At 39.2% G+C, this 24,877-nt stretch overlaps 1 protein-coding gene and 1 long non-coding RNA gene across 2 annotated transcripts; one reads left to right on the forward strand and one right to left on the reverse strand.

The window, feature by feature from the left end:
- Nucleotides 1-2,340: 2,340 nt before the first annotated feature.
- On the reverse strand, nucleotides 2,341-5,463 carry LOC140232246 (uncharacterized). The gene is made up of 4 exons (XR_011901476.1): nucleotides 5,428-5,463; nucleotides 3,531-3,674; nucleotides 2,821-2,927; nucleotides 2,341-2,401 (listed from the first exon to the last, which is right to left on the reverse strand). It is a non-coding gene; the product is annotated as an uncharacterized lncRNA (long non-coding RNA).
- Nucleotides 5,464-11,198: 5,735 nt separating this feature from the next.
- Nucleotides 11,199-19,829, forward strand: LOC140232068 (uncharacterized). The gene is made up of 2 exons (XM_072312223.1): nucleotides 11,199-12,204; nucleotides 19,321-19,829. Exons 1-2 carry the CDS (start codon nucleotides 11,616-11,618, stop codon nucleotides 19,827-19,829), a joined length of 1,098 nt encoding a protein of 365 aa, XP_072168324.1. The 5' UTR covers nucleotides 11,199-11,615.
- Nucleotides 19,830-24,877: the final 5,048 nt, after the last annotated feature.

Consider the following 24,877-nt stretch of genomic DNA (forward strand, 5'->3'; position numbering starts at 1 on the left):
TCTCCAAAATGCATGGGTAATGTTTCCCTCTAATACTTTCCCTTATTCCAAGTACCAGAATACATTGCTGGGGCCCTGAATAGCTAACATATATTACAGTATTACCAACATCATGACAATTATGGCACATGTGAAAGAAACCTGGCAAAACATACATCTTGACCAGTACATTTTCTTTTCACTACTTCTTGTACTTGGCGTTTGGATTGAAAGATTTTATTTATGTTCGTTCCTTTAAGCTACATACTATTCTTTTATATCTTAAACTAGAAAAGAAAAAAAAAAACATGCTCTTTGCTATTTCCCTTCAGATTCACCAACTGTTACTTTGTGAAATGTTCTCTTTTTAAGCACTTCAACGTGCAGTTTTCTTTTTTTTCTGACTAACATGTCACATATTTTCCTCCATCTGATGAAGAAAGGCAAAGTTCACTTCCCTTTTGTTGCCCCCCCCCCCTTAAAAACAAAAACAAAAGACATTCCAACCTGACAGGATTAAAATGTTGGCGTTTGGGCTTCAAAGGAAATAACAGGATCAATTTCCATGAACTACTAGTATGCGGCTTGTAACTCTGAGTCTCAAAGGCATGGTATAGTTTTGGTTGAGATGGAGATTCAGACTTTAACTTTTTGCAAGCAAATACAAACAACTTATGAAATATGAAAGAGCATCAAATTCTTAGAGTAATTTGAAGTTTGTTTGATTAAAGTTCTTGGTTTTGAAACGGCCGAGAAATTTTTTTAAAAAGTGACACAGAATGATAATAATTAGAAGTGGGTGCCACCTTTATTAGGACCTCTTTGTTTTTGTACATCTCAGCCTTTTCAAAACCAATTTTTAACAAATAAATTTGGAATTCCTCTTGGTATTGTTTTCTCTTTAATATTTCATTACAGGGTTCTCATTATTTTACAAAATCTCCATCTCAGCCCCCATCTCAACCAAAAGTAGACCATCCCTCATCCCTTTAATGCTGCCATCAAAATTGGAAGTAGATCTATATCAAATCATATTGTAAATGCTCTTTGCCAAGTAGTGTTGTGCACATTTTGATATCAGGCCTTGTTTTACTTCATCACTAAGGAAAAAAAAAAAGAAAAAAAAAGATTAGAAAAGAAGCATTTAATCTGGATTAGTAGAAATTTCTAATATATACACATGTCTTTTATATATTCAACTCCTATAATAATCCTGAAAGCACATTGTGATTATATTTGAGAAGTTTAGATGGATGCATTCCACATGTAAGTTCAGGTTCTGATGACATCCTTCATACGGAATCTGGATGCGGACCGGATTGCCTGGCAGGGCTGTTTCTGGAGAGAGACAGAGAGAGAGAGAGAGAGAAAGAATGGTGTATCTGTCTTTACTTGATGAAGAAAGTGACATGGGCATTTTAATCTTTGGTGAAGACACAGTGACATATACGCTAATAAAGACATACGGTTACTTGATTTCCTCTATTGTAGTGTTTCCTTGAAACTATAAAGTATATCATTTTATACAGTAGATCCTAATTGTAGCAATTTAACCGCGAGTACACGATGAAATATAAAATGTAGGAAACTTTCATGATCCAAATATCCAATTCTTTCCATTAAGCTTTTTATTCCATTCAGAAGAATTTCAAGGTAGTGCTTGCCTGATACTGCAACTTGATACATTCAACACTTTCGTGCATATAATGTCCCCGTGACCTTTCACATCAATACCCTCATAACTAATCAAAGTCAAATTGCTTAGAGGTTATGGTAACTTTGCCATCCGAAGGTAAATATAATGTCATGGTAGCAATGCTCTACAGTCAATAAAAATCAGGGTTTCCCTGTAATTTACAATCAGCAGCAAAATCACAACAATAACTAAAATGCTACTTGTACAAGGCTCAGCAGGTAATCATCTCTTTTGTATAAAACCAAAGATGAAGATGATCTGCTGAGTAAATGTTAAGTTATTGCAAGATGAGAATAGGACAGATGTGCGTGTGAATGGATGACTGCAACAACATAAAAACTCCTGCAACCATCTTTGACAGAGGCTAAAAAAAGATAATCAGCGTTAATTCATGTAAATCTTCGTTGTTGGAGTGATTAACTACATGGATATGCAGTACTGCATTCATTTAGCAAAACATGCGTTAATTTTCTGCCCAATGAACGATCGACAGTCAAAAATTTGGTCAAGATGTCAAAGGCTTGTCAAAATATTCCAACATATTTGGGGTTTACATTTTACATGCATGTATTATTGCTTACCTCCCATATTTCCTTTCGAAATAGGGTACAGGATGCACAGATTAGAAGTTGGTAGTCAGGACATCTGTCTCTTTCTTTTTTTTCTCTCTCTTGTCCGTAGTTGGCTGTGGTTTGCAGGGTCCATTTTGTCCACTTTGTGCTAATTCTGGTCGAAAATACAATTAACAAAAACTTAAATAAGTTATCATTTTTATGAGTGAAACAGGATAATCATACTGCAACAAAAAACAAACACATTCATCATGAATTAGAATTAATCATCACGATCTCATGAATCCCTTAGTATAGAGATTTTGGATCTTCAGGTCACTGTCAACATTAATTTGTCTTACATGTAATACATTAATCATGTCATTGTTATTATCATCTTTGATGCTCTAAAGCCATATCTTACTGAAAATGAATTATGTAGGATGGAAGTCATCTTGACACCTGTAATTCCTGTACACAAATATTTGATTGTATCATGCTCTCATTTGTATGTGGATTAGGATATGATTTCCTTGCATAAATCGGTTTGTATTCATGAGATGATATTCCTAATTTCAAATCGTTGACACTTACTTGTGAGCTGGAAAGGGCATTCACATCGCAGTCAAGACATCTTTCTATCTCCCCCTCACTCTAGTGGATGTGATCACAAACTCAGCATGACCATTTGTTGCTGACACCTTGATAAAAATAAAGAACAATACACCACAGCATATCACCCTTACGTCATACTTAACGCAACATAATAACAATGGAAAGTTAATTGATTTGTGACTACAGACGTATTTTCATCTGTGCACACATTGAACACTTGTGCCAATTGACATGGTTGAGAAATATTTCATTACATATAATATCTTACTTGATTACATTTATGTTTGATTTTTATATGATCTCATCTTCAGTAGATAGAATACCGTTCTTTCATATGATCCTCTACAATAGAACATGCAATGAATTTACAAGAAAACAAGAATACACATTTGATCATAGATTTGCTCCCCTTCTTATATAAATGGAGATACACGTGTATAAGATTATTCTCCTCTCTTTGTTTGCAAAGTACTTGTACACTGCATTGTAATGCAACTGTCAAAGTGAAAACATGCTTGTTACAATTTATTCAAATGGAATAGGAATGTTTGATACTCAATGTATTTAGATTTGGCATTATTTTCAAATGGGCACTGAAGTGATACATTTGATAATCAAACACTTAGTAAGTTAGTATTTAAAAGATATTTCAAATTAGACCGCTATTTAAGACATTTACCGTTTCTTACCTTCTGGTTGTTCTGCACTTTGTTGCAGGTAGAAAGAGCTCAGTCTTTACAATTAGATTTTGGCAAGTCAGGATAGGCCTATGTCTCTCTCTTTGGTGAAGTTTGAAGACAAGACTCAGTCTGTCCACTTGTTGGTACATCTAGCTGAAAACAGAAATCAACATGACTCAAATAATTTTTTTCATCTTTAAAGCAGAGCCTTATAAGCTAACAGTGAACAAAAAATAAAATCAATTTGAAATTTGATTGTTTTGAAAAGGCATCTTGACATTGACATAATTTTCTTTGTTCCCCATGCAAATCAATTATAACTAAAAATATATCTCTTTTATTAAAATGATATTTTTTTTTAGCTTTTTAAAAAGTTAAAAAAGAAGAAGGAAGATATTTAGGTTTCAGTAAGTCGGTATAAATGATCCATTAAAAATGTAATATTTACTTTTTTTTTCAAAGGAACCTTTATTCTTTGAGACATTAACATAAGAACTTGGTACTTATGAGTAAAGACATTTCTAAATAGTTCCTCTTTGACTAGATCTATTTGTAAACTAGAAGAGTACATGTAAATGATTCACAGATTAGGAGAGGTTGGCAGTCAGGACTGATCACTTTCTCTCTCTCTCTCTCTCTCTCTCTCTTTCGGGCATATTCGAATGGCAAGATCACTTGGTTGTAGACTCGATTATATATAAAACACCTAGGCCTAAATCCTACACTCTTTTTCTGAACCCACAGGTCTACAAATACCAGAAAGAGTGGAATCAACCTTAGACCTCTGCTCTAGAGACTAATATTAGTCTAGCTAATTCACGTTAGAGCTAATGTTAGGATCTTCTAATGTTAGATCTAACATGAACTTTTTGATCAAAGTTAGCCTACATATATAGTATAATTATTATGCATAGATTTTAGAACCTCTAGATGTCTAAACTTAGGTCTAGCTAGGCCTAGTAAGCTGGGTCTTTACAACAAAACTGCCTAGATATGAGTAGTAGGTTACTAGAAACCTCAAACGTTAGGTAGAATCAGTGGCCCAGATCTTGACTAAGGTTAGACCTAGATCCTAATTCCAGACGCCAGCTATTTATGCTTCAGACCCCGGCCCTAGATTTTATATTGTAGGTCTAGTATATTAGACTCTAAACGTTGGTAGATCTACATCTACACCTTCTGTATAGACTACAGCCCCTTGCCCTGGACCTGGCTCTAGCCCTACAAATATATCTAACCAGCGCAGTAACGTTAGTAGTAGTGGGCCTGTACTGTCCACGTTATACAACTGCTAATGTGCTAACGTTAGGTGTTAAGTTCATTGTGATTATACTATCATAGGGCCTAGCCCGATTGAATTGTTTTGGCATAATAACAGGCGTAGCCGTACATTCTAACACTATAACGTTAGAGTAACACTACCCCTACTAGCTAGAATGTCTAACACTAACGTTAGTATTAACAGTTAGAGAGAGTGTAACCGTTAGATAGATTAGACCTAACAGTAGACGAGGATTCAGTCCAACTGCATGTGATGAGGCCATAGATTACAAACCTAGATCGAACGAACAAGACACCTAAATCTAGACGTATACCTAATGTTTGTTAGGCCTCTTTTCGCACCGCGTCAAGACGTGCTTTACGGAATAATCGGTGTTCCACTAACAAGCACCGCCGGCACGGTCGGGTGGCGGCCCGGGGGTGGGTAGGCATGCCCGCGCCCACGGGATCGGTGCGAAATACAGTGATTAAAGACATCGGCCTAACGTAGTACTAGCGCTTGAACCTTGATATTAACCAAGTCTCAGATCAAAGTTGTATATCTAACTGTTAGATCAAAACAGATTTTTAAGTTTCGTTATGCAGTGCAATAAAGAACTATGTATTTAATTACTAAGTTACTTACATTCGAAGGAAATAGTCCCTTTTCCAGTCACCACGTTTCCAACTCAACGACCGAAACATGCAGCTCTCGCGCGAGAGATTTTATACTGTAGCTAGCTCGTAGGGGTAGACCACCGAACTAAAACATAGTGGAATGCGTGTTCACCCAGGAAATACGCAGCCACCAAAACTTGCTACCACCGCCATTTTGATAGGGCAATTTTTCCTTATATGGAGTGCACGCTATGTGGATCCAACCACTCTCTCATTTTCGATTGTTCATGCACGCGTCATATCGCGCACCCCACCCCCACTTCCTCATCAATCGCGCACACACTGGTAACACGGGAGGTATATGGTATGATCAAGTAGGTATGTGCAATTCGGTGTAATAATGGCATAGATAAAAATGGCAGTGGTAAAAATGGCAGAGGTAAGAATGGCAGAGGTAAAAATGTCAGAGGTAATAAAGGCAGAGGTAAATAATTAAGACAGTGGTACAAATGTCAGAGGTAAAGTTGTCAGTGGTCGAAATGTCAGTGGTCAAAATGCCAGAGATAAAAATGTCATTGATAAAAATTTAGTCGTAGAAATGCAAGATGACGAGGTAAAAGTGACAGAGATTTTATTTTCCTTCATGTTTCTGACACCTTTCTAGCAATACGCGCTTTTCGTGCCTTCTCCTGAAATAATTAAAGCACGGGGGAGACCGGGGAGAAATGGGACACGGGGAGAAATATAAACTCATGTATATAAGTTGAAAAATGGTCGGCAAGTCAACAATCCAATTATATCAGTATGAGCCTCGGTACACCTGAAAAAGGACATATTGACTACCATACAGTAGGTATCTTGTCAGTAAAATATCAAACTTAGATCTCGTAGGTCCTATACTATGTTAATAGGTATTTTAATAAGTGTGCAAACTTCTGAAAATAAAATTGCTTGATAACAGACATGCAGGTATGAAAAATTGGCAGGGATCTTTTACTGTTTTTGTTATCACTGGGAGAAATTCAATAGGGCATAGTGTTACATTTCTCCCCGCAGCATATGTAAATCCTGCTTTGGTCATGATGGTTATCTAATTTCTCAGTGCTTGATGTTCCGTATTTCCCCCCCCCCCCCCCAAATTAGGGGTTAAACAAATCATTAATTACACGAAAATGTTATATATATACATATATATATATATATATATATATATATATATATAGGGGTATCATAAAATGCTCTACTAATGTTCCTACACTCCTGTGCTACATACTCTCTCTAAAAAAAAATTGAGTGAAAATATGCACTCATAAAGGAGTGAATACAAAAAATAGTGAATTTAGAGTGAAATTGGAGTGAATTTTGAGTGAAAATGTTCATTTTCACTCATTTTGGAGTGACCTCAGGGATCACTCCTAAATCTTTGAACAATGTAATGAAATATTTTGCCAGAGCCTACTGATGTCTGCCGATACATCTAGCTATAGTTTGTTTTTTGCGTTTTGTATTTTTACTTCTATCAGGCCTTGTGAGAAAGATATAGGCTCCTACGAAACCTGAATGTGAGAAAATAACATAGAACAGGTGAAAAATTAACGGTTCGCTTCGACAATGTCTCCTTCACTTCTTTACACTAAACAGTTCAAAAAATGAAAAATAATGACAATATACTAGCCTGGAAGTGAGCGGAATTCGTTTGTGTAAGAGTGTGTATGTGAGAGTAAATGTTGTATATCTGCGTATAGAAGTATATATTTATACCAAAAGTGGGTTCGTGCGTGTGTGTGTGTTTGTGTGTGTGTGTGTGTGTGTGTGTGTGTGTGTGTGTATGTTTGTGTGTGTGATAACTTCATTGGGCGAAACAACATATAGGATTATACTGTTTAAGGGCTATGCAGCATTGTTGAAACCCCCTTTAGTAATAATAATAATAATGATAATTTCCCATAGGCCTATACTAGGCTCTTTTTTAGCTGGTTTATTATTCCTCTGAACAGACAGATTACGCCACTGCACTTGAATCAAAATCAGAATAATGAGAGTGCTGTCATCTTTTTAAAACATAATTCAATAAATATTCTGCAAATCTGCAATTTGGATTTGATAATTTGATAAATACAGTTTGCTCTGGCTATAGGTCATTATTCAAAACCTCTTCATACGTTTACCTCTGACGAAATCGCTCTCATTACTTCTGACATTTTACCTCTGCCATTTTTTCTTCTGCCATTTTTACCTCTGCCATTTTTGCCTCTGCCATTTCTACCTCTGCCATTTTACTATGACATTTTTACCTCTGTCATTTTTACCTCACAATTAATCATGTATTTGTAGCCTGTTTGAAAAATTCCAGGATATTCTTGTAAATGCCAGGAGTTTTTAGTGTCGATTTCAGGAGGACTGACCTTGAAAAGTGGAAGCACTGATGATATGAAGCAATAAGACAGACGCAGGATCTTGCCTGCTTTTGATGAGCAACTGAAACTCTGGGCCTAACTTCTTCTAGTGGCGAGCATTATGCCTAAATTAAAGTGCTTATTAATGAAGAAACTTGATTTATTTACGGTGCATATGTAATTCTAGATTTAATAAAGCAATCTAGAAATTCAACAGCAAGAAAAAAAAAACGCCGCAAACATGTTAAAAGAACTAATGTGAGTCCTCCGCATAGCCGCCATACAGCCTACGCACAGCGCCCGTGCACACATGATTTCGTCGAGCTCTATAGACCCTTTTTATCGACTTTGTCAGACTGGCAAAAGATCGAGAAGTTTAACTCGAAGTTTTGCCAGTGTGACCGCAAACTTTCCACGTAACTTTCCGCCAAACTTCTCGATCTGTTTGCGGGCTATGTCTCCGAAGCGCAAGGCCATTGTCATGTACAAACGTGCATTGTTATGTCATAATCACTAGCCACTGGACGGCGTACTCTTGCTTGCGCGCGTACCAGTGGCCCAGTCTGACCTCGCCCAAGCGTGCACTCCATATAAGGAAAAATTGACCTAACAAGATGGCGACGCAACACGGTAAATTTGGCTGCACGGTCTCGTGTATGTTGGGAATAGGGACACGCATTCCACTATGTTTTAGTTCGGTGGGGTAGACCAGTGCCGTATTGACCGATTCTGTGACGCGCTATGTGTATTTTTGGCATGGGCGCAGCCATAGTGGGTGTATCAGCCGACCCCCCCCCCCCCCCCTCCGCACTCCCCCACCCCTCTCCCTACATTAGCACGCGCGCAGAATGAAAAACTGCTTTAGCCAATAGGCGTCTCGTACTGAGTGCGCGAATGCTTGCTTAGTGCGCGAACCTTTGTTACAAGTGCGTGTAAACATGTTGCCCCGGGGTGGGGGAGAGCAGGGGGGGGGGGGGTCGGCTGATACACCCACTATGGCTGCGCCCTGTGCCGTAAAATGTCTGCTGCCCTCAACGAACCCGAATCGGTCAATATTAATATACGGCACTGGGGTAGACGTACGCACACGTATTAAGTATTCGCGCGCACACAAGCTGCGCGGGGCTACTGGAAAATGCTCGAAAATGCATTTTCTGAGTTCCTGCAAGTTCAGAGTTTTGATTAAAAGTAAAGATTTCTTCAAGAAAACTAGAAATAATATTGACACATTCAATTAAAGAAGCACTTGTAGTTTTATAAAACATTAAATTACTTTTGGAAGATCATCTAATTAGCTTGGAAAAGCAAACTTTGCAGAACGTTAATTAATCTGTGAATATTATTTCGAGAAAACGACACCCAAACATTTGAGAGCCCCATATATGGCTGTACAAAATGACTTTTTAAATTGCTAAGGAAACACATTTAAATTGCAATTTCATTAAAAGGGGCAATTGAAACTCATGATCTTTCAAATATCAATTGAATGCAAGCAAAAAATAAAAATCGTGATTTTTGACATGCTTCTGAATTTTGTGCTAAAAATGACATTTTTCGGCAAAAACGCGCGTGACATCCGGCCGTACGCTATTCCTTAGTATTTTTGCAAGACTTTCAGTATGAGAACGGAGCATTAACAAAAAATGCCGTCGAATCCTTATCTAGAGCCTTTTTTGAGGTTTGGCTGGTCTACTATTGACCCTTGAAGTTTTCTCCCCATGTGCTGACTCGTTACCTCCGAAGAGGGCGCTTGTCCATATAACCGTCTTCCACTGATGGCTGCTGGTTGTAAGATACTCTACTAATCCGTAAGTCTGCTCTTCAGCAGTAATATAATACGCCTGATGTCATTCAATCGTCCTTTATATTTAGGGGTTAGCATATTTGCAGCTTTCTTCCTGGCGTGAAAAGTGTAAAATTTCCGAGAACACGAGCGATGAGAAAAGTATAGCAGAGAGTGTTATGGACCCTCAGGTAAGAATTCCCGGGACTTGTTCCCAATTAATGATGTGTGTCTGTGTGATTAGAGGCGTTTTATCCATGGTTACTTTTTAAACTAGAAACACGTGACTGTCACGGCTATGATGAGTGTAATGCTATAGTGGTAAAATAATTTGGATATCACACCTTGTGTAAGAAATCATATTCTTATCACGATAATTGTGATGACTGTTATTACTATTTTCAATGTTATCACTATCATTACTGTTATGATTTCTATCATTACTATGATTATTTATGAACAAGTATAAGCGTAAAAACAAGGGTTGCGTGGATATCAGCAGCAAAGATTCCAGTCCTATCACAATGTATTTGTTAGACAACTGTACATAGAATAATACACATTATAATGCATGTATGTGTGTGTGTGTTTTGTTTCATGGCAGGTCAGTCGTTGAATATTTCATATTACTTGCACTATACTGTTAATCTCACTAAGTCACAATTATTGCTAAAATCGCGATTCACATTATCGCATCTACATCAATCCGATGAAAATTATATGCCCTTTAGTTAGATTTCAGAATAATGATTACGAATAGTGATATAAATTACGAGTTCCGGTTTAGAACTAATAGATTCATCTAGATATAATCTTGATTGGAGTTACAGATTTTTTTTTCATATATGTTGGTATCAAACATTAATTTCACTTAGGCAGCATTATATTGGCAACATTTGATAAAATTATACTATTGAAAATTCATTTTGTTTCTTATCTGCCACTGATTTTTTTTTTTTCTGGATCTTTCTCATTATACATCTTTACTGCTCGCAAGGCAAGTTCAGGTTATTCACGTAATTGTTTTGTTGTCCTTTCTTTTCATTTGTTTCATTTTCCATAGATTACTACCATTTTACGCTTTGGTCAGGTTTATAATCACATACCGCACACCAATCGTAGCTTCTACCAACAAACAAAGACTGATAATAAATTACCGTCTTTCTTTAGTTTCCTTTCATCTTTTTTGTTCTTCTTTTCCGTGTATTTTCAAGTGTCGCCTTTTTGTATTCACTTCCAATCTAAACATTAATGGTTGTACTAGTGTACTTGTATTTGTCTTTTCCTCATGGCACGTATAAACCCTTCCAAATGGACGAAACACACACACAACTTACACACATGCACTCACTCATACACACGTACGCCATCTGGTAGGATGTGAACTCCTGCCACCATCTCACCCCAACATACCGACCTTGTCCCCAATCCCCCTCCCGCCCCTTCCCTCACCTATGACTAGATATACCCCGTCCTAGGCCACGCCCATTTCGTCAACATAACCTCCGCTCCATCCCCAGGGCTCGCTGGAAGGAGGGTATATCAAAACACAGCCGTGCCAATGGCAGAGCTATATAAGTCAGCTGGCATGTTGTGACGACGTCTCGCCTAACCCAGAGGTGGCCCACTAGCCAATTCCAACCTGTAATCGGATGACAGGGAGACACTGAAAGGCAGTCCTATTGCCCCTCACCGAGCAGCAAATGTCATCAGGCCTGTGTTCGGCCGATCCTTCCACATGCAGGCAGAGCGAAAAGGTGCCCAGACACTCTGTTCGAGGCGTTACATAGGGTGCCTCCAATTCAGCTGGTGTAATAATCGTCTGGCTGTCTGCTAGCGTTGGACGTCTCTGTGTGTTTGTGCCTGTTTGAGTGTTGCCCACAAGGGAAAGTAACTCGTGTAAGATTTACTGTAATATTCAGTAAGAGCTGACGGTCCTACCATCTTCTCCGTTCAAGAATAAAGAACGTTTTTTCAAGTTGGATTGGTTGTAGATTGACTTTCTTGTCGTAAATCTATTGTTACCAGCAGCCAACCATGTATAGTTCAGCCTACACGCCAGCTTATACGCCAGCTTATACGCCAGCTTATACGCCAGCTTACACGCCTGTGGTCCCTCGACGAAAGAGGAGATCGAAGTCGGTCCCACCAACAGCTCGCACTCCACTGCCATCAAGCAGTTCCAGTGTTTCAAGCAGTTATACGGGTGCTGGAAAGTCCTACCAACAGCGAGCATACGAAAGCGTGAAGTCCCGCTACATGGTACCGCAGACGATTCCCCCGAGAAAATCCGTGACAAACGCCAACAATTTGGTCCCTCCACCATCTTACCGCAACTCCCTGATGCGCGTCGGCGAAACGACTGGGCTACGCGAAGCAGACCCGTATTACTACGCATCACGTGACTACCTATCCCGCACTGGAAGTTACTATGGAACCTACAGTACCCCCAGAAAGCAGAGGAAACCAGCTTCAACTCGCTTCTCGCAGTTTTACCCCAACAGCTACACCGATATCTACTCTCCAGGCTACGGGCATGGATACCTCTACGGCAGTTTCCCAACCAGGCGCCAGAGGGTTACCGTGGGCTACAGACCCGTAATCGTAGAGTCGCATGACGACCTAGGTAGGGTGTCCCACTACTTAGTCTAATCCCATGTCACCTGTAGCAGCTTGCTGGACCTCCAGAGTCCATATCTTTTTTTTTTTTTCTAAAATTACCACAATCTCTCACCCACTTGAAATCTCTACTGGATGATCACAAGGCTTTCACCTTGCTTCTGATTGGTCTATCAGCAGTAGATCGTAACATGCTGAGATTGCTAAGTCAGATAGTGAGCGAGATAAAAATAATGTCCCCCATCGTCTCCATAAGTGCACTATACTAGAGTGTATTTCTTCAATTGACAATATACACTAGGCATTATTTTTTTTAACAGAAATATATTACAAGCAGCCATTTGTTAGTCTTGAATCTTTAGACGAGAATGACCCTGTCGTCAGACAGCTATAATAGTTATCTTCGGCACGCATTTGTGATTTGTCATTCACATTTTTGTAAGAAAAGTTTTATTTTCTATGAGAATATTTTCTTATTCATCGTCATCAACAGAGGATACACAAATACATTTATACAATGTAGTTCCTAGCGGAAATGGGAATCCCCTTTTTTCGCGTTTGAGAATAATGCAGATAGTGATTGCGACACTGTGTACTCTAGTTCATTTGTGATATTTTTTGTTTGTTGTTACAACACACTTTCTTTTGTTTATCATGACTAACGTAACACAGAAGCGTTTTGGGGGGATTTTGTTAAGTGCAAACCATGATGTAAATAAGCCATTTAATGATCACAATATTTATCGTTATTTAACTTCTCAAATCTTACTGGCTAAAGTCTAATGAGTTGGTGTGTTTGTACTTCTCATGTGATTTAAGAATCTGATTCAGTTTTTTTTTTATTCGACAAAAAATGCTAAGCCATGTAAATCTAATTGCTGAGAAGGTTCCATGCACCCCTAATTTGCATGATATCAGCGCCACCGCTAGTTGAAGCACATCATTTATACCAATGCTATTCACGTTTCCTGCAGCTTCACAAGCAAACATCCTAAATTAATCAGAAACCAAGCATAGCTTATTTTACCTCGTCCAAAGGCAGCATCTAAGCCTTTCTAATTAATCGTTCACTCTTTGTATTAGTGTTTTTTGTAATCTTCAAATACGCTGTATTGTCAAGAATGAAAGTACATGTACAATGTGTAAATCAACACGAATATTCTAATGCAGCATATAATATGTTCAAACACGTATTCACGTCTACGGAAACCCATCAAAAGCTTTTTCTTTCGTTCTTTTGTACACACTTGTACATGTTTTGAATCGCAAATATGTAGTCTAGTTTTGAGTTAAGAGACTATAGTTTTAGTGCATGGTGGCAAGTAGTGAATATATCGTAAAACAGAGTGTCTTTCCGAATAGAGGAACAGAGAGAGAGAGAGAGAGGGGATATACAGTGTGTATGGAAAGAGTTTATTATTTTTTTCTCTTCTCATACGTCAGAATGTATTCACAATTTTAATGTTTCTATTTTAGAACATTGCGTCACATCTTTTTGTTTTGTAATAAATTTGTTAATGTTTTTAACGGAGTGTGAATTGGAATCATAAGTTTAAGAAAGAAAAATGCCTGGAAGTGAATTCTGTGAGTCAAAGAATGACGGAATGCCTCGCCTGAACGTAACATAAGAGCAATGTAAATGGATCTGGTTTTGCAATGTGCGATTTTTGAGACTTGGTGTTATGGCTGAATTCATAAGGCAATTTATAGCCACACGCTCTGGGCTCAGACAAGGTGTGTGTACCCAACATAGTGTGATTGCATGGTTAAAATCTCGTTGGCAAATTATTAAAGATAAAGCCTGAAACAATTTGTTTCTTTGCCTTCTTATGTGTGCGTTTGCGTCTTCAGTGTGTTCTTGCTTTTAATGGCTACTGCGTATTAAAAGTCACCAACAGCTCTTAGCTAGACACGCTTGAGTGCACCTGTACACTTGCCTCTCAATCATGTAAATTGTGTGTCCGCACCAGTGCAACATCCATGACAAGGATCACGCCCTTCTGATGAAACACATTTTTTTTTGACAAAATCGACAAAAGCAAATTTGATGATATGTTGCATTTATGATGGATATATTCAATAGGGACCTATAATCATGTTAAACGAGCTACAGAATGTACTTTTTCTTGCTAAGTTCAGAATCAAGTCTGAGGTTCAAGTAGTAATCATGTAGTGCTAATATTGTTCTAGCTTTGTCGGCAAGCCTCGGGAAAGCTTTTATAATGTCAGGAACACCTTTATCTTGAAAAGGTATGCCTGGTATTTTAGTCTACCAGTCTATCCAGTCGAGGTGTATACCACCCCTTTATCTCATCAGGGACGTGCATCTCTCTTGCACTTCCCTGATCTCATAGATTCGATTTCCTATAACCACATTAATCAATCTCATGTAAATAAGCTTTTGTCCTATAAATACTATAGCGCTGTACTTCCGTTAAAAAAAAAAAGAATGATATAGGTGATTGATGGTTGTCACAAAATGGTATAAGACTCTCCGGTACTCGGACACTTCCATCAGACAAACTACATGTAGTTCCTGATCAACCGCCTAAAATTCAATGAACAGCTATATCGACACTGACATCATGAACAAAGCAGAAGAAAATGTTTGAGTGAAGTCTTCAATCCTAGCCTGGCTCCATAATTAATGTGATCTACATAAAATATTAGCTAAACTTTTTCGTCATGCCGAGTCGGCCATTTCGGCTCGTATTTTTCATTTTGTTTTGTTTTGTTGTTGTTGTTGTTTGCTTTTTACTATCATTAGCATAATCATTATACCGTGAATAGGATAGAAAGTAAACAAACATGTACAGTTATTCTGCAACATCTTGAACATTAGTTTGATAATCTGTGGATTAATAGGTGCACTTGAATGCGTTTGAACTTCATTCATGTGTTTTCAGTGTGTACAATGTATACTCCAGCTTATCAAGGGGCGTTTCTGACAAATATATTGGTCAGGCTAGACATCTTTTTGCACATTCAGTTTCTTTGCACGTCAGTAAGCGTTTGTGTGTGCGGTGAGTGATGATGGTATTTCAAGTTGCTTGATTTCTTGTTAAAATCTACTTGAAGTTCTTATATAGTGAAACGGTAATACACAAGGGACTCACCATACCATTACATAGTTATAGGGACACCTCAAAAATCTTGTGCTGCTCTTCGCACAAGGTTGATTCGTAGGCTATGGACTGTAAATTGCTTGCATTCCCGTTTCAATTGACGATGATGAACTTGATTGAGAATTGCTTTGAAACGGCTCGTGAGTGACGCCTATGGCGGAGCGGCGTTGGACGCGGCCACGGCGGTCTATGGTGTGCGAGATGTCTTCCGCATTCCTGGAATTCCAGGGAACGAGCTGACGACGTTTAACTCAATGACATCACAGGAATGTTTTGTTTATTTCTGCCAATCTAACACAATTCACAGTTTATTGATGTATGAGTACACATAGTCCCACACACTGTAAAGTCGTGTACGTAATGGCAATGTAGCACAACCCTGGAGAAAATCCCTTGAACGAGATACATCCAGTCTACATTAACTTCACAATAAGTAACGAATAATTATACTGTATCGTGTCAGTCGCAATATCACGGTATACAGGACGACAAATAATAAGGGAAACCCGGTTAGCGCCTTGAATTTTTAAGGTCAAAATCAGGTGAATGAATTAAAAGATAACGAACAATTTCATAATTTCCTTTCATGTTGCTGGCAAAACTTTATTTCCTTGTTGACATTTTTGTTGCTTGATTATCCCCGAATTGACCTGTGTTTCTCCCTCCTATAGCAACTAACAGATATTTCAATGGATGGAACACATGCACACACGCACAGGCACATAAACACATAAACACAAACAGCCATTCAAATGCACGTACTACTGCACAACTTCTGCATTATCTGCGCTGGCGGCAGACTTCGTTCACATCAGGGGTAGAAGAGCGTTGGGTTGCGTGTGGTAACAAACAGCAGAAATGCTATATCCATAAATGTGCCGGAGAGCGATGGTGTCAGACTGGGGTGGGGTGTCCTTTTCCAGACACCGGGCTCTGGGGGGAACATTCTTGCCGCTCCGATTCATCGAGCCAGGGGTGGTGTGTAAAGCCTATCTTGCAGAGGGTGGTTCCGGAATGTTGGGGTGATACCTCCCTCTCCATACCGCCCTCCTGTGGCGCCTATGACCCATTTCCGCTCTGCTTTTATAGAGTAACTTTTTAAAATATATATTTTGCTACTAAACCAATGTTTAATGTCGCATATGTTAATTGTCATTTCCTATGGTTTCAAACTTACATTTCTTCATGTTGACATTGTAGTGGATTATGATATCAGCGTTAGTTACATAAAATCATGTATTCATTTGAGGGCCGCCATGCATAATCAAATCAATACGTAGTCATCATCAGAATTGACTGGACTGTGGAATCAGGCTACAGTATACTACTTATTGCATTACTGCAATGTTATCCTCAAGTTTAGTGTTATTATTCGAAGCTATTATCGGAAGTGGTATTCAAATCAAATCACATGTAATTTTTTTGAATAATGTATACTCTTCCAGAGACGCGCAATTATTCAAACATTGATTTGGGCTCTTGTAGCGAGTTAATTATTCCAATTGCCTCAAGCGGTCCCTTGATGCAACCATTGAGTCTATTTTATTGTGACGTCAGACTTTACCCAATGAAACGATCTAGGAAACATGAATAGCTGTAAAAACTTTCCCTGACGTGCTGACAGCGATTTCCAGGGTCCAGACGCACTACCCCGCCCCTCGTATTGCTGGGATTCTGGCCTGCACCCGCCAAAATCCCAGTTACAGTTACAAGCAGGTGGGAGCAGGCGAGAGATACGCGATATCGAACGCAGCCTGAAAAATGCAGCGTCTCCACTTACTACCACGTGAAGGAATGGGCCCAGTGAAGAGCGTCCATTCGTTTTACATGATCATGGTAAGCCGCAGAAAAGTATATCGGGGGATACCGGAGTGAAACTCGCTGGTCTCACATTTTCATTACGAAAATCATCCCATAGCATGCTAGTAATTAGTGGTGTCGCTATTACAACTAGCCAAGAAGATGATTAGAAAAAAAAAAATCTGCTTTCAAAAAAAAAAAAAAAAAAATAAGTTGTTAAGGCAGGGCTGACAGTATCCATTTTTTTTTTTCATTCGGAATACCAGAAAAAAAAAAAAAGAAATGCAGTGACCCAAAATAAACGGAAACACAACAATTCATTTGGGCCACCACGGATATCCTTTCCGAAATTTGGTGGCCCAACATCAATTTTTAGTGGCCTTGGGCCACCGGTCCACCGTTAATGTCGAGCCCTGGTACTTAAGGCCCCCATCTCACTAGGAAGGCGACCATGGCGACCATGGCGATCTGTGACGATTTAACAAATCGTGGCGCGATCGCCATCCGTCTCCATTTTTGGCCTCCGAGGCGATTACTATACGGTTTCTCTACGCTCAACCTGCGCTGTAGGCGATAGCGCCACAATGATACTACGACTCTGCCACGTTGTTCCCGCGTTTCCAGGCCGACGAGACGCGCTGCTTCTGCGATCGAACCGACTGTGTTGCGATATTCGTACGCTTATCAAGACCTCGCTACAACAGTGATACGATCGGAGCGACAGTGACACGTTTACGCCGGGCTCATGCTACGATCTCAAGCGATCGGGGTATAAAATGTGTTTCATGATTGAATTTCTTCAGGCAGATGTCAGTGTCAAATTAACATGGATATGCAGAATATGGTTCTACCCTTACATCTTGGCATTCTAGAACACACCAGTTACAACTTGATGTGAAATTGCACTATTAGTTAAGTCATCCATTCAATTAAAAGGGTAAAACGTGTATAATATTAAAGAGCCGGCTTACGAGCAAACTACAAATTAATTGTATCCTACAATGAGACAATTTTTATGAAGATATATTTGAAAAGATTACAACTTAATTACTTTCATTGTCTTGCAATGGTATATGACAAACAAACAATTTAATAAACAGAGCAGATTCGTACCGAGTGTACGTGGAAAATGAATTTTATACGCTTTTCTCCATGTCCACCATCTGGTCTGTGCATCACTTTCTATCGTTCATGGTTGGTTCCTGTTACGTAATACATTACTGTACAAGTGATAATTTTCATGGGCGATGGGAGCCGCTTTTGATGCGCTTGAGTTACGCTTTGCGCGATGCTACCCCGTCAAAGCTACGAATGTGGCGCTTCTAATGCGCTCGTGAGGCGATGGCGATACGCTCTAAAACCACGGCGATCGGTCGCGACCTCGCTACGGAAGTTTTGGACATGTTCATGACTTCCGTAGCGAGGTCGCCGACCATGGCGATGATGGCGATCCTCCGCGCTTCTGAACCGCTCAAGATACTATGGAGAAGATTTAAAGCGATCAAGCCACGATCCGCCGCGCTTTGTCGATTTTTGATGATCGTAGCGGAATCGCCGTCTAGTGAGATGGGGGTATAAGGTAAACGAGATAAGCAACAAACCACTAACTTTCCTCTGAGCTGCTTTATGCATTAACCTCCAGCCCGCTAGACGTAGACAGCTATGTAGACGTTCAGGACGAGTGTACTATGACACATTGCTGAAACATGAATAGTTCCACTTGAATGTCAAATGATGAATGAGATATGCAGACAGCGAATGCCGAGATCTCCTAATGCATGTCAGCTTCCAGATCGCTCTCTCACTGACAAGCTTCTGGCCACAACAAACTTACAAGCATGCGGACATAGAGGGCGGATTTCCACGAGTTCGAGAACAAAATGGCTTGGCGCACAACTGCACTGTACATTACTAACGACTGCTGGCTACTTTTATTATAGCTTCCAAGTTTTCGAGGTAAGCAAATAAATCTTTGAATCACTAACTTTAACTTCTCTGCATCATCTATCTCAACTGATCTTGTTTATTTCAATGATTCTGGCCATTAGACTAATGTTTTTGAGAATGGTATTTTCATAATGGGCGATATGAAACAAACATCCACACAGAAACTTGTATGCCGACATAAAATCGGTTACTGAGAAGCGGAATAATGACTTTTAAATCGCCATTTTCCGATATCATCAATTTGTCCTCAGTCGAAGCTAAGCCGCTCACCAAAGTACACCAAGCCAAAGTTCAGCCCACAATTCCTCCGCCGGTGCGTGCTGTCACGCTGGGTAAAGCTGATGTCGCCACCGACCACGGCCCACAGGTCCACGACCTGGAGCAGCGAGCGGACGACCTGAAGACCGTCGTCAGTCCCCCTGTCCGAGTCGTCCAGCTAGGCAAGGCCGACATCACGTCCGATGGATGCAAGGACGTCATTGACCTAGAACAGCGGGCCGAGACAACAGACGCCGTCATCCCACCCGTGCGCGCCGTACAAATGGGCCAGGCACAAGTGGCCGGTGAGCACGTTGCCGATGACCTGGACTTTGATCAGGTTGCTGAGGTTGCCGCCGACTTGGACGTCGGGGTCCCGGTACGAGCCATTCAACTTGCCCAAGCAGAGGTCGCGTCCGACTACGCGAATGACGTCGTCGACCTCGACAATCCCGGAGACGGTCACGTCCAGAAGGCTGAGGTTCTCGACGGTGGTGAATAAGCAGATTCAAAGCAGAATTAGATGTGAGTTTGGCCTGGATGAAGCACGATGATGAACAGTCACAAGCCACGGCTGCATATTCTCATCGGTAGCAATGCGTTACAAAATTGATAGAATCTTACCTTCTCTCTCAAACCCACGTCATAGCAAATATAGAAATCTGAAGAAAAGAATGAATAAAGATATAAAACATTGACCACGAATTTACAGCAACCCTTGTAAAGGTTTTAACAAGACGATGATCTTCTAATGACACCCTATAACTAATGATATTCATTATCTGAATACACCGGTATCAAACATCTTGATTTATTTGCTTTATGTAACGCTTTTCAAACCGTCACTAGCTAGTTCCTGCTTATTTCTTCCGTTATCCTGCGGTAGGTGTTGTTTCGTTTGAGCAAATTGGCTATAAATGTTCCAACTTTGTTTCACAGCGTGAGAACTGACATCAAACCCCGTTTAACTCGTCATCCTTGCAACAAGAGCAAATTTCCCACTATATAGGACTTAAAATTTGTTCGTGGGTAAATAATGTACCACTTGAGGTAGGCAGAACGCTTGATGCTTCGTGGTTTGTAACGTGTTGGTGTGATTGCGGCGTGAGTGTGTTTACGACGCGTTATCTTGGCCAAGTATCAACACGCGGGGCGCACTTCAAGCTGCAGGTACTCGACACGTCACGCCAGAAATATCTCTGATTGGTGGCAGCACATGACAATTGTGATGGCATATAACAGGGGCCCAGGATGAGGTCCGTGGTAATGTACTTGCCTCAAAAAACATCACTGGAAGATCCTTCTTTCTGGTTTCATTTCCTGAAATAATTTTTCCTCTTAAAGCATTAGTAAAACCTTCCTCAATAGGTTTATTTTTTTCCAAAATAAAGAAATGTATAGGAACTTGCAGTGCATGCAGTTACAGTATGACATATTGAAAGTAAATAGACGCGCTGTTGAGAGTTCACATAGATTAGCTTATGAGGACACACTTCGTCCAATTTGTTTGGTTTGGTGTTTAATGTCACCACTATTTAATAGAGGGCATGACTGTCACGATACGTTGTAGCGTGCTTATATGTAAGCAATCTTATCATCGTAGACACATAAAAACACACACACATACACGAACACGAACACATACAAAAAATACAAAATTCATATATGTATGTATATATGTATATATATATATATATATATATATATATACATACATACATACATATCTATACAAGGACCGCGGAAAGAGTGACTAATACTATGCGATGCAACCCCCCACGTTGGGCTCTACCCTGACCACTACCTTGGAGCACTACCCCTGAACCCTTTTCTGCCCGCTAACCCCCCCCCCCCCAAAAAAAAAAAAAAAATAAAATAAAATAAAATAAAATAAAATGTTCCGCGGCCCCTGATTTATTGCAGATCATTAGGAATGTCATGGAACATGATTCAACAGGAGAACTGCGAACTGCACATACGGATTCCGTGAGTGTTAACTATGACAATTCAAACCAAATATGGATATGTAAATGTGTTCACCAGAAGCAAAATTTTATACCTGTCGGTTCTTTCTCTGGTAAAACCTGAGACGCTATGTGTTGGCTGATACGCTGATTTCGCGTAAACATTTTGTCATGCGCCGTGCGCCACTCCGGATTATATTCCAAACTCGGATTTGTCGCAAAGAAATACCAAGCATTTCTTCTTCCTTTTAAAACTTCCGTGGCAAGTCATCTCCAATCTAACGGCAAATCTCCCAAGAAGTCCCTCGCCCCTCCCCCCCCCCCCCCGCCCCCCTCCGTGAATATCAGTCTGTTGGTAGGACAAATGATTTTGTGACATCATGATACAAAGTAATAAGATGAAACAACAAACCTATTCCAACACAGAGTCTAGAATAATCTCATTGTAGTAACAATATAAGATGACGTTAAATGTGACATTTCCGTTTATCTTGTGATCCATACGTGAAACTACTAACCAATGCTGTATGGAACCCGACTTCAATTTTTGAAGGATTATTGCGAATTCGAATATTATTGCTTGCTATCACTTTATACTTCTTATACCATGCAATGACTTTGTAAGGTAAAAATCAAGTTTAAGTTTTAACGATAGCCTGGAATATTATTTTTTTTCTAAACGGCAAAGTGGGCTTAATGAGAAGGAATTGTCTATATCTATAGATGGGATCGATCTTTAATTAGGTTTATACGTGGTTTGTGTACGTAATATATGCCACCATTATTACAATAGTTTCAGGTCAAAGCAGTGCTTGAGATGTAAAATTATCACTACCATCCATATTGTATTTCAGTCATTTACTTCCCTGCAAAAGAATTTTATTGCAATCGCTTAATCTATTATTATCATTATAGACTTATACAAGTAATGTTGACGGGTGGTATAATCACTAAGACCGCCATCACTAAGCACTGTTAACAAGCTTCCTTTTAACTTCGTTCGTCGGGAGATTATAAATTTTATTGTGAATGAGCGTTATCATTTGACACACTGCAGTGTTGCTGTAGTAAACCTGACGAAAGACTGTCAGGGAGAGATTGTACTGGTTAGTAGCGTTGCCAGATGGTGATCTCAGTCACAACAATGGTAAAATTTGATGATTTTTTTGTTGTTGTTGTTGAAAATCCACAGTGAGAAAACTTTAGCCATGTCACCAAATCAATATTTTGGTGATTGTTGACGTTTTAAAGTGATTTCGGAACCAGTGAAAAGACAACTATCATAAATAGCCCCAAAATGTAGCTTTCCTCTTAGACTGCGTGACAGTCCACTGTAAAAACTCTAGATACATAACGTGTGCATACACACACACACGCACACATCGTACACGATGTGCATTACAATCATGTATACTGTTATGCAAGCAGCACTACTGCAAACGGCTGCAAGTAATCTTTTATTATGGTCTATTCCCGTACCTGTGTAATCTGAATGTTTGATAATTTAGATTCTAGTATTCTTATTCATTTTGTTTGTGACCACAATATGCACACAATGCAAGCAAGTTTATAAAAATAGCCATTCTTGGTAGCTATACTACATGAAAATAGTAATTCTTGGTGATTTTTCAACATGCCTTTGGTGGTTTTGTTCTGCTGGGACTTGACAACGCTGCTGAGCAGAGAAATGAAAGATGGTTTAACAGTGATATTCTGATTCAAGACAATGATGTGATGTGGCAGATAACCACGTGTTACAGATTATCATTTTATCATCGCATAATCACATAGTGTAGTCACGTATATTACATTATTGTGTGCAGTTTACATCACAGGATGTAAAAGGGTTGAGTGTGTTGAAACTTTGAAGTGCGTCTCCACTGAAGTTAATGCAAAGATAAATTTCAGTCGTTTTCAAGTACAATGTATTACAGGCTAGGAATAGCGATCTGTATGTATATATCGTGTGCAGTTATCTATGTGCAACAGCGCACATAATCATGTATATCCCCAAGCACATTTGTCTCTTACTTGTCAATAAACCTGACACCACAAGAGAAAGACGTATACTGGATGTTTGTAGTATGAAGACAAATATTTCAGGTCATGACAGAATGCAGAGAAGAAAATGAATGAGAGAGCGCGCGCTGGCAGTTTTTGTGTCTTCTGCAGAGGTGTATTGGAGCCGTGGCGAGCTCTTCGTAATCCATGAATACATTCGGATGCAGTGGCGGATCCAGAGGGGCGCACCGGGCGCGCGCCCCCTCTTTATTTTTGGGTAAAACAAAAGAAATAAAAATAAAAAATGGGGGTGCGTGCGCCCTCCTTTAATTTTGCAAAGGCGCCTCCCCTTTACGGAATTCCTGGATCCGCCGCTGGGATGTATAACATTCTTGTAGGATTTGAAACCAAGCTTGACTCCGCGCTATTTCAAAGACGAAATTTAGAGACGAAGAAAGGCTTTCACATTTCATTATGTTAAAGGACAAGTTCACCTTCATTAACATAAGGATTGAGAGAATGTAGCAATATTAGTAGAACACATCATTGAAAGTTTGAGGAAAATCGGACCATCCGTTCAAAAGTTATGAGTTTTTTAAGTTTTTGTTCAGTGACCGCTGGATGAGAAGACTACTGCAGTGTATGATGTCACATGCGTACAACAATATAAGGAAAATAATAAAAGAGAATTTCACAAAATTTTATCTTTTGAAAAAAGTATACATTCCCTCGACTCGTTACTGACATATGTTATGGGTAATATTATTCCCATTGCCTTTAGAAAGAGGCAAGTCAAGTGCTCTTTTATTGTGCGAAAAAAGTGAAAATATGTTGAATTTTCTTTACATTTTCTTTATACTGTTGTACTCATATGACATCACGAGCCTTAGTAGTCTCCTCATCCAGCGGTTCCAACACAAAAATTTTAAAAATTCATAACTTTTGAACGGATTGTCCAATTTTCCTCAAACTTTCACTGATGTGTTCTACTAATATTGCTGCATTCTCTCAATCCTTATGTTTATGAAGGTGAACTTGTCCTTTAAGCTGTATTTCACGTAAAATTTTGAATGAAATTTGATAGTCACATTTGTTTTGAACAGTTTAGGAAAGAATCCAAAGTTATAACATGTTTGTCTGTTCTGTAATATGCCAGTCGACATGAAATTAAAATTATTAACAAATTATGACTCTGATATTCAACCAGTGATGATGAAAAGAATTATAAAATCAGTGATAATAAGCGATGATGACTGTACATGAACGTGTACATCTTCATCAATCTACATCACTATCAATATGACAATCCATTGATAGACTCCACAATCAACACCTGAAATTCAAGCGACGTTGAGAATTTACAAGGATAAAAATAACAATTTCACTGATAATAATCATGTAAATCTTCGTCATCAACAGTATACACCAACCTCCAATTGCAACAATTAGAATTACCAATTAGCTCTTGTTTTCATGGTTGCTGCTAATTTCATCGTATAACATAATGAACAAAAAAGTTAATGCTGCTGCATAATAATGAAAATAATAGTAAACTTATGGTACATACTGTAGTAATAGTAATGAT

The sequence above is a fragment of the Diadema setosum genome, chromosome 1 (assembly GCF_964275005.1).
Source record: "Diadema setosum chromosome 1, eeDiaSeto1, whole genome shotgun sequence".
In the NCBI taxonomy this organism is placed as follows: domain Eukaryota; kingdom Metazoa; phylum Echinodermata; class Echinoidea; order Diadematoida; family Diadematidae; genus Diadema; species Diadema setosum.

What these genes read in the sequence shown, in the direction of transcription:
- LOC140232068 (XM_072312223.1), top strand. Translation starts at nt 11,616, where the DNA reads ATGTATAGTTCAGCCTACACGCCAGCTTATACGCCAGCTTATACGCCA. An exon ending in AGAGTCGCATGACGACCTAG is followed by an intron (nt 12,205 to 19,320) that starts GTAGGGTGTCCC and finishes ATTTGTCCTCAG; the next exon opens with TCGAAGCTAAGCCGCTCACC.